Source organism: Episyrphus balteatus, chromosome 2 (genome assembly GCF_945859705.1).
Source record: "Episyrphus balteatus chromosome 2, idEpiBalt1.1, whole genome shotgun sequence".
NCBI classification, from domain to species: Eukaryota; Metazoa; Arthropoda; class Insecta; order Diptera; family Syrphidae; genus Episyrphus; species Episyrphus balteatus.
The window spans coordinates 126,535,520-126,546,529 of NC_079135.1; the positions used below are offsets into that span (position 1 = coordinate 126,535,520).

Below are 11,010 nucleotides of genomic sequence, written 5' to 3' on the forward strand. Positions count from 1 at the left end.
TTATAAAAATAAACAAGTAGTTGTGTTTTGTTTTATAAATTCAATTTGTTCTTTCATTTAAATAAAATCAAAACAACGTTAACGGAATTTTTGAATGATAGCTTTTGTAGCTTTCTGTCAATAATGCCAGCTAACAATATGTATTTTTTTTTCTGTTTCTTGTTGTGGGATGTGACTCCAATAATTAAACTAGCCAAAATTTTAGCTGAGTTAAAATTTATTTAAGATTTCCAGCCGAGTTATTGTGCCTAGATTCAGCTATAAAATCACACATTCGTTTCCAACTATATATTTTTTTTATCTGTCACAATTTAGCGGACGAAAAATAAGTCAAGAAAAACGGAGATGAAGTCTAGTACGGTGTTGATGCGAAACCAAATTTTTCGTTGGGCTCCACCCATGACAACGAAATGCTTGCAAAATTTCAACTGAAAAATATTCACAAATTTTAAATCATATAAAATAATAAAAGAAAAGCAAACACGCATCTCAGAAAGGCATGCAATGACAAAATAAATAAACAACAAAAACAAAGATAACAAAACTCAAACTATCATTTTTTCACACACAATTAATGTCATCGGCAATTTGTTTGTGTGCGAAAAAGAAGTGGAGAGTTTCCAATTTTACTGTGATGTCGAACAGCGTACTGCAGAACGAAAAACTGAACGAAATTTTTCGTTTACATTTTCTTTGTGTCAATTTTGTATTTGATTTTTCGTTACACATCATCACATTAGACTTTAAAGCCTAGTACGCTGCTGAAGCGAAACGAAAAATTTAGAAGTCTCCAAAGTTAACAGCGGACATGTTAACGAAAAAATACCATCAGGTATTACCCCGACAAACAATTTTGGTTCTATAAAGCTTTATAGATGCAATTGTTGCTTCTGTAAAGCATTATAGAAGCAAAATTGTTAGTAGGGACAGCTAAGTAAAAATAATAGAAATATAAATCAAAAAATTCAAGAAAAAACATCCAAAAAAACAATACAAATTTTATTTCGAACGAAATTAAATTTGTTTTGTTTTTGCTTTTAAACTTATTTTCCCAATACCATCGAGTATTATGTCAAACTAAAAATAATAAAAAAAATTATCAGAAAATAAGTGAAAAAAAAATGAAATTTCCTTCAAGCTTTGGTTGTGCTATTTTTGAATGGAAAATTCCGTTTCGCTTCAGTTGCGTACTATAGACTAGAACAAAAAAATTTAAAAATAAACTCCGCTCCTTTCTTTTGAGTACCTACTACTTTTTTTTTATTTTGCTATTCAAATTTCAACAGTTTTTAGTCGGGACACATTCCACAACCCTATACCACATCCTCATAGTTCACAATAACATCGAATTCAATTTACATGACAGTTGTTGTTTTTGTTGTTCTCTACCTTATTGTGAACACAAATGTCAAAATCAAAGCTATTCCATAATTTAGAGCGTTTCTTCCAAAAGAATACTACTTTTCACATTTTAATTAATTTAAAAATTAAATTTTCTATGCAAAAAAATGAATTTTAAAGTTGATATTAGTGTATGTCGAGTTTGTATGAAATCCGAAGATGGAATTTCACTTTTAAAAGACTCCTCACTTCTTGAGAAATTTGTTTACACTACCAAAATCAAGGTAACCAAATCTAAACTCACTCTATTATAATAGATTTTTTTCTTTTACATTTTTTATTAAAAATGCTATGAAATGAAAAAAAAGCATAGACTTTTTCTGCAAATTGTACCACACACATTAAATTATTTGGTTTTTCATAGAAAATTGATAATACCGTTGAAATTGTAAATCAATTTGAAAAAAATTAATGAATGAAATGAAAATGAAAAATGCAAAAATTATTTTTATTATAGGTTAAACCAGACGATAGTATGCCAGCAATTTTGTGTGAAAAATGCATTTCGCGTCTGAAAGTTGCCCACGACTTTTGTCGATCGGCCAACTTGGCAGAGAAGCATTTAAGAAAATTCATTAGCAAAATTAGTCTTGACTTCCGGGAAGTTACAAAAACTTTACCAATGGAAGAGGAAGAAGACTATGTGCTAATGGAGGAATTCGATGCAATGGATCCTCAAGTGTTGCTTGAGGAACCTGAAGAAATTGTCCCAGCTCCACCGCCGCCACCAACAACGGCGTTGGAACAAACGACAGTAATTCCAAAAAGAAATTTAAAAATAGAAGAAACTGATGAAATGGAAAATGAAGAAATTGAGTTGATGGTGGAAGAGCCAGTGGAAGAAATTGGGACAATTGGGAAAGAAGAAGCTTTGGGTTCGGAGACACAAATGGAAGAATTCCATGAGATAATACAAGATGAAGATGGTGATGCGGATCTTTATTTAGATGAGAATACTTATGAAGAGTTGCAATTGTATGAGACAGAAGATGGTGATATCTATGAAAATCAGGAACATGCTGAAGAAGAAGAGGATGAAGGTATTAATTACGAATATTATACAAACTTTCACTAAATTATATTTAAGGATTAATGTTAATCAAATTTAATGAAAAATAGTAGGTTTAAGCAGGTTAGAAGGTGCTCTAAAAAGAACGGAAACAATTTGGTCTCTCAAACACCCTTATTTCTGACTACTTCGCTCTATTTACTCGAAGCCTTTTGTTTTGAGTACTGTTTTAATTTTGACTATCAGGTGTTTATATAAACTTTACTCACATGAATCATGATATTAATAGTTGCATTCTCAAAATGTTTTCCGTAGTCATACAGTTCTTTAATATTTTTCAGTTCTGTCGAAAGAAATATTCGAAAAAATTCCAAAACTGTAGCAGATGAGCTCAAAAAAAAATGTGTGAAAAGTCAATGTGGAACTCAAGTAGGGCCCAGTCCACAGTCTGTACAGTACCAAAATTTTAACATATTTTGGGGTTTTCATTAAGAAAAAGGGTCCAAAGGAAAAAAGCACAAGTCCATTCTAACTAATTCCGAAAAAAACGCATTTTAAAATTTTGTTCTCCTTACAAATAGTACCAAAGGCACATCATTTATTCATTTTTTTAAACAAGGATTCAATTTGTTTTATTAAAGTAAGAATGCCATCAGATAGTGCTCTAAATACTAAAAGGTGTCATTATTAGTTTATTTTTCCCAAAAAGTGGACATGTTGTGCCGTTTTTCCTCTGGACCCTCTGGACTAGAGGATCAATTAAATTGCTTTAGCGAGACTTCACTCCAAAAAGCTGAAATCCTGAAAACCACAAGAGGTCCATCTATAGTACTATTCATTTAAATAAAGTGCACGACTGGTACTATGTACTTTCCATTAAGGCAAAAGTTCCTAAAAATTAGTTTTTCAAATGAATGAAAAAAAAATTTTTGAACTCCAAACAAAATTAAATCATTTAATTTCTTTAAATCGTTATAGCCTGTTTTCACTACAGCCCATTAAGTCATAATTTCGCAAATTAATGGCGTTTTTAATTGGCAATCCGGAATTGTTCTTCGATTCGGAATCCCAATTGAATAGTTTTTTTTTATTCCGAAGAATCTGAAGTTTGGTGTGAATGTATTGTTTGAGTTTAACATGTTTCACATATATGTGTATTCGCGCCAAATTTTATTTGTATTTGTGCTGCAAACATTTTGTACTGCTGACATTTTAATCTATGAATGTGTGAGTAATTCTGCTTCTGATTCTGTTTTTAAAACCAGAGGAGAAATTCTCTTTTTTCAGAATCAGAACTGTCAGTTTTGCCCAATTGAACGCATTCAGATTGCTTTTTTTTGCTTCCAGATTGCCAATTAAAAACGCCATAAGTCAGTTCAGACTTTAATTTTTGTTTTTCTATACAATTTGACATTCGAAATGAGATAATTTGCTAAATTATGCTGTGGTGAAAACAGGCTATTAGACTCGTTTTTCGAAAAATGAGTTTTTGTTCCTAAAAATAAAAAAAAATCCAAAAATATGGGTATTGCCTTTCTGAAGAAATGAACTACTATTTCACACAAAAAAAAAAAATTAAATACAAAAAAAAATCCAAAAATGCGTTTTCTTTTTTTTAAAGTTTTGTAAAATAATAAAAACAAACCGCTATAAAACGATTTTGTAAAATTTGTTCGCTAAAATCGTTTCAGTCGTTTATGAGAGGAATGAAGAAAATTATTCTGTTGCAGGTATTTGCGATGTTACACAAAAAAATTGCAATCAAAATCGACAATTTTGGTCATCAGTCAGGTTGCGTTAGAATTGGTTCCAAAAGTAAGATTAAGATTTCAATTTAAAAGGAATCTTGCAAAATTCACAACCGATAAGCTTGCAAAAAAAAAAAATTACTTCACACTTTAAGTTGTAGCTTAAGCTTTATAAAAGTAAACTAAAAGACAAACAGACAAATAGACTGACTGTGTAATTTATTAATTTGAAAAAAAAAAATTAATTTTTGTACCTATACGGTTTATAGGTACATAAAAGTGGGTTTTCAAGACACAAGCTCTCATATCTTGATTGTCGGTGCTCCCTGTCACCGATAAAAATTGAACCTAAACTCCAGTTTGAGAGTCGAGTCACGCTAGAGTACTAGATTCAATATATATCGGTTCCTATTTTTTTTTATTTTAAATAGAAAATTTAAATACATATTACTACATGGCTCAACATTTTTTCTCCACAAAAAACCATAATTTACACCAAGAACTAATATTTTTTCATTAATTTAAAATACACGGGGTTACTAGTTACATTGCCACTACATGGTAATTGAAAATATATCGAAATCCCAAAACTCTCAGGATTTATTTAAATATTTTTTGGCAAAATCCAAACGTTTTTTTTTTGGCTTACTTCCGAAATGAATGGCAATTTTCTCGCAGCCCTTCTGTAATATTTTGATTTGTTTGTGCAAAACATGACGAAGAGTCTGTCCACTTAAATCATAACCGGTAGTGTTTTCGAATTCCATTGCCATTTTTGGGGCACTTTTTTTTTTTTTTTTTTTTTTTGACTTCTCTCAAAAACTCACGTTTCTCCCTATCAAAAAAAAAAACGATTTCGTCGTTTTTTTTTTCATAATTTCGGTTGACCCGATATTTTCGTATTTTGTTATGATACTTGGAACCGGGAATAAACTTATATTTAATTTTCCACGGATTTCTTTATACGATAAAAATTTCTTGGTGCAAAATTATAGATTTTTGTAAACACATCTACTCAACTCTATCACTTTTGTGGAATTTCCATTTTTTTTATTTTCTTAAGCTGAGAACCTTCGTTATACACTCCTGCTCAAATTTAACGTACTTCCTATTTATTTTACAGAAGAGTTCTATTATTACTTTATGTCACAGTATCATGGTTATTTTCTCTAATGAGGCAGGAGTGATCTTAAATTCGCGGTCTGTCTGCCGCGAACCTTTTAAAGAAGAGTTATAAGTTTTCACGGAGTAAAATCTGCTTTACAACACGTACAGAGTTAATGAGCTCTACTAGAAAAATACTTGACTGATATCCCGAACAGCATGCGGTTGCAATCACCCCTAGATTTGGTCCACAGTTTAGACTGATGCACGATAATGCATTCTAGAGATGTTGGAGAATTTCTTCAAGATTTTAATATATTTTAATAAAACAAAAATTTAATATCAGTTTTCAGACCTTGAATTGTTAAATTTGGTTCATCTTTTTTTTGGTTGATAATAGTTGCAGTTTAGAATTTTTTCGACTTGCTAAATAATAAGCAAACACACAAAAATACACCAAAGAATTTTAAAGCCATTTTAAATAATGCGTTAATTTTGAGCAGGAGTGTAGATCAAAACACTTAAATTAATTTTGTTTTTGTATGAAATAGCCTCTAGTACTTTAATAAGGGCTATTATTCAAAGATCAATGAGTTTTGCCAATGCTTTTTTGAGGTACATTTTGCTATTCTTTTTTTAATCTTTTAATCGAAGAAAACAAACATACATCCAGAAGATGTGGTTTTTTTCAGTTGTTAAGATGAAAATACGTTAAAAAAAAAAACTTTATAATCGCATAAAATCTAAAATAAATAAAATTGCCAATACTTTTTTTGTCTACTGTGTTCTTCCCTAGAACTAATTTAAGGAAAACCTTTCGTTTTGGTCCTTATGAGTGGATTTGTCAATCCCAAAAAGGCTTTTTATAGTTTCTTTTTGCGTCTACAAAAAAGTTACATTTTTTGTAATAATTTTCTGTCTAAATTAAAAAAAAAATAATTTTTTTTTTTTTAATTTAAAAAGTTGTATTTTTTTTATTGCTACAGAAGACGATGGCGAAGAAGAAATAATTGCCGACCACATTGATACTTATTCGGTTACCGATAATGGGGAACAATTCGTTAAGATGGATCCTGAAGAACAAAAAAAAGTTAAAAACAGAAAAACAACTCGCAATTTGAAGCGATCTAGTGGTGAATCTGCTGCTTCTAAAATCGAAGGCAAATCGAACATTTGCATTAAATGCAATAAGGATTTCAGCACCAAAACAAATCTCATGAGGCACATGAGCACACATGATGGTGTTAAACCCTTCACATGTCCAACCTGTGGCAAAGGCTTCACACAAAACGGTTCTCTTAAACAGCATATTTTCATTCATACTGGAGAGAAACCCCATGTTTGTCATGTGTGTCAGAGAGGTTTCACACAGAGCAAGAGCCTCATATTTCATATGCGTCGACATACAGGAGAGAAACCTTTCAACTGTGAAGAATGTGGCATTAATTTTAGACAAAAAGATGGATTAAAGGTAAGAAGCGAATAATAAAAACGAAGATAGTATGAAACATTTGTTAACTTCCTTCCAGCATCACATACAAAAGTACCATGGAGAAGGGCAACTTAAACGAGAAGCTCACATTTGTCCTGTGTGTGAAAGAGTTCTTTCATCTAAATACGCGCTGGCTACCCACATCAAAAAACATCAATCGAAAACCGAAGAACAAGAAGCCGAAATATTGGGTAGATGCCTCCAAGGTAGCGCTAAATTAGACAAATCATCAGGAAAAAAAGTTAAAACCGAAAGCCAAGAGTACTCAAGTACATCAGCAAATTCGGCATCAAACCAAATGATTGACATAACCGATGAGATGGTTGAAAAACAACCAATCTGTCATGCGGGTGCGGGAGTTCGAATGAAACAGTTTCAATGTGGAAAGTGTTTTAAATCTTTTCATATAAAGTAAGTAAACTATGAATACCTATTTATTTTTTGATCTCATGAAGAAGTATTTCAGACGGAATCTCTTTCGTCATTTAAGAAATCATGATGTCAGTACGTTGGAATTGCACGAATGCACCGATTGTGGTATAGGATTCGATACAAAACGTTCCCTAAAATTACATCGTCTACGCGATCACAAAGACGTTGTTTGTGATTTAAATAATTGTGAGTATTGCGATGCACCATTTGCATCAGTTGCTGATCTCAGTGAGCACATAGCCAACGAACATGATGCAATTGACCAGAATTGTCCTCATTGCAGTGAACATTTTGATTCACAAAAATTGTACTATGATCATTTGTTGGAACATGAACACATGTTAGATACTTAGTTTTTTTTTTTTTTAAGTTTAGAGATAAATTAGTTTTAAAATAAAATATATTTAAAATGAAAATAAATTCAGAAAAATGCTTTTAACCTGATATAAAGATAACTGACCTTTTTTATAATCAAAAACATTTTTCAAGTCCACAATAAGCACGATTACGTAATCTGTAACCAAGCATTACTCTTTCAATCAAATTGGACTGGAATGGAGGTTTATCGGTCTATGCTGTATATTCCACGATGGGACATCTACCTAGTTAGAAAGTGAAAATTCGGGGACTAACATGGCTGGGACATGTAGAGCGTATGAAAACCGACTCCAAAAGTCCGGCCAATCACGCCCCGATGAGCTACGTGATAGAAAACGACCTCATCTTAGGTGGTTCGCTCAATTGTAAGCACTATCAAGAGCTTGGGGCCTCAACTAAATACAGCTAGCTGGAGACCTAACTAGCTGGAGGGGGTTGTTGGTTGAAAACGAATCCTCTCAGACTTTAAGCGCCACCTTAAATAAGCAAGTAACAGCCCTATTCTGCTATTCGATTCACGTGAATCGAAGGATTCCCTTTCTTAATCATGTCAAATTGGCTTTGAAAAACTTCTAACTTTCGATTGCAAAGTGTGGTTCCCATCTGTTTTAGAAATTCTAAAGAAAAAAAATGTCTAAATTTAATTTTAAGGGGGGAAAACCCTCTGGAATTTTTTTATTTTTGCATTATTATTTTTTTTCCTAAAAATTTCATTTACCAACCGAAGAAACAATTTTATTGGTCTTAGCCTTGAATGAAGCCTCAAAAGACCTAAGATAGTCCCGAAACCCATGCGTTCCGAGCCTACCACAGTACAAAAACAAAAACTATAAACGCATTTTTCTCGAAACACATTTTTTTCCGCGCCGTGCAACGTAACTCAAAAACTAATGAAGCTATCGACTCGAAATTTGAAGCAAATTACTCCTTGAATCATTGGCCATTGCATGAACCTAAAAGTTGAATTTAATTTGTACAGTAAATATTTTTTTAACTACTTCTTTGTAAGAAAAACACCTTTTTTTTCGTTTTTTTTATTTCTAATTTTTATTTTTCATTTTTAAAAAATAATTTTAGGTTCAAGCAATGCGTAATAATATCATCTAACGGAAAAAAATTTCCCTTGTGATACAAGATGGTTTCCTGGACCTGTGCGTTGCACGGCGCAAACTAGAGGCGCCAACTTTGAAGGGCTCTAGAGCCGCCATTTTGTTATTTTTTGCTTTGAAAAAATTTGTATCAATACTTAATAATGTCAGTAATATCTTGTGCTTTTAAAAATTTTAATAAGTGCTTTCAGTTTTTCATAAAAAATTATTGAAAAAGCTGTCGTCCAGAGGGTTTTCCCCCCTTAAGCACCTTTTAAACGCTTTTATTTTTGACTTTCACGTGAATCGAATAGGGCTGTAATTTTAATTGTCTAACATTCTTAGTATTCATCCGAAACTAGGGCGCTGGTAACCGGAAGAGTTTCTATTGGAATCCTGTAATATCGTCGATCTTCTTCAGAATTCTTAAAATCCACATTATGTATAGAAATTGGTGATGACTCCGGCATTGCAGTGGTGCTCATCTAGCCTAGCATGGAGGCCAAATGAGAAAACACAAAATTATCTCAAAAATTTTGCCGAGCTAAAATTTATTCAAGAGTTGTGCTCAGATTCATCTAGAAAATCACACATTCGTTTCCAACTATATATTTTTTATCTGCCACAATTTAGCGGACAAAAAATGAGTCAAGAAAAACGGATAAAAAAAGAGTCAGCTTAAGACTTGAATCGAACATTTTTCTATGGCCTTAGTCAACTGATGTTCGAGATGAGATCTGCCACACCCTATTTAAAGCGATTTGAATGGAAACTCAAAAAGTTAATAACCTTAAGTAAGTAATTCTGTAGATGTAGTTGCACACCTTATTTTATTTGTTTAAATTGAAGTACATATTTAAATGATACTAAATTAATATCTACAATTAAGATTGTTTTTCATATCATGTCTGAATATTCTAATTTTTTTTTATAAATAATTATTACCAGCAATATAATAGTTTTATTTATTTTGTGCAACCTAAACGTAAATATAATTCATATTAATTTTAAATAAACATGTCTGTCTTGTAATATTGAATAAGATAAAACGGTTATTGTATGGCTATTATTATTATTATTAAACTATCTAATTTTTTATGAGGTGGTAGTAATGAAATTAATTTACCTTGCGATGAAATAAGTTATCTTTAAATTCTCTACAAAAGCAATATTTTATAGATGTTGTCAATGATATTTTAAAATTTTTACATCGTGGGATAACATACAAAGTAAAATATAGTTATTCTGAACAGGAAAGAACACAAAAGTACATAACATGCTTTCATGAAGAATTTAGTACAATATTTGCCTCTATTTTTAGGATAGCTCAAGTGATTGGGAAGTGTCAAGTAACAGCTGATTACTTTGTATGATGGAATAATATTATTAAGCTCAAGTTTACCGAAATATAGTGCATTTTATAGAGTTTTTTATTCGATAAAGATTTCATAATTCAAAAATTCAAGAATATAATAGGTATTATAATAAATTATTAAATTCAAATTGTAAAATATTGTAACTTACAAACAATAACTGTAAAATTTAAGAAACTGACCGACAACGCCCAAATTTTGTACTATCTTGTTCGAAGTTTTAGATTTTCTTTATCGAACACCACTTATGAACAATAATTGACCATATTTGCCTTCAACATTCAAATTTTGACGGTGTTTTTATTTTTTCCAAATAAAATTTATAAACTCCTCAATTTAGTTAACAATCTCTATCTAGTTTCTGTTTCTCTTGTGTTAACATTTTTAATAAAGTTACAAATAGAAGCGGACTGAGAGCTTCTCTCAACCGACTTGCCACAAAGCAAGAAGTAATTTTTCTGTGTACCGAAAACTTTATAATAGCTTCATTTTTCTACAATGAACCATCATGCTGGTCGGTTGACCCGTTTTTACGGTCTTTCAGAGTAAAAAATGTGACACCAATAATAAATTTGATTGGGACAAATGTAGTAAGTTATAAAAAGTAAGAAAACCACTGATGAAGGTGTTTAATTATATGACTTTTATACTTCCTATTTATGCAGTTGGTGAGTTGCTGTAATTACAGAAGAAATAAATAAAACATCACTCAGAAAAGTAGCCAGGCAATCAATAGTGGTACGTGTTACGATGTTTTTTGGTCAAATCATGAGTGACTCAATTCTATTTCGGCTCTTCTTTTATAGTCGGAAATAATTACAAAAATATTAAGAAAATAAGAGGCTTTGGCCTCAAAATATTTTTTATAAAAAATCCCTTTTAATACAATGGAATAATTTTTTGTGGTCAAAATCATTTAAAATTGTGCTTAGGCAATTATAAAACTAAGCTTTATATTTTGAAATTACTTAAAAACTTTAATCTA

At 31.2% G+C, this 11,010-nt stretch overlaps 1 protein-coding gene across 2 annotated transcripts; it reads left to right on the top strand.

Moving 5' to 3' along the window:
• The first annotated feature begins 1,410 nt into the window (after positions 1-1,410).
• On the top strand, positions 1,411-7,630 carry LOC129911418 (gastrula zinc finger protein XlCGF57.1-like). 2 transcript variants are annotated; one of them, XM_055989217.1, is made up of 5 exons: positions 1,411-1,625; positions 1,859-2,441; positions 6,249-6,733; positions 6,792-7,165; positions 7,221-7,630. In XM_055989217.1, the coding sequence occupies exons 1-5, from the start codon at positions 1,509-1,511 to the stop codon at positions 7,537-7,539; spliced, it is 1,878 nt and encodes a 625-aa protein (XP_055845192.1). In that variant the 5' UTR covers positions 1,411-1,508; the 3' UTR covers positions 7,540-7,630. The 2 variants fall into 2 exon arrangements, with proteins under 2 accessions (XP_055845192.1, XP_055845193.1); XM_055989218.1 differs by lacking the exon at positions 1,411-1,625 and adding an exon at positions 1,692-1,789 and having other exon boundaries at positions 7,221-7,627.
• Positions 7,631-11,010: the final 3,380 nt, after the last annotated feature.

What these genes read in the sequence shown, in the direction of transcription:
- LOC129911418 (XM_055989217.1), top strand. Translation starts at nt 1,509, where the DNA reads ATGAATTTTAAAGTTGATATTAGTGTATGTCGAGTTTGTATGAAATCC. An exon ending in TTTACACTACCAAAATCAAG is followed by an intron (nt 1,626 to 1,858) that starts GTAACCAAATCT and finishes TTTTTATTATAG; the next exon opens with GTTAAACCAGACGATAGTAT. An exon ending in GACAAAAAGATGGATTAAAG is followed by an intron (nt 6,734 to 6,791) that starts GTAAGAAGCGAA and finishes ACTTCCTTCCAG; the next exon opens with CATCACATACAAAAGTACCA.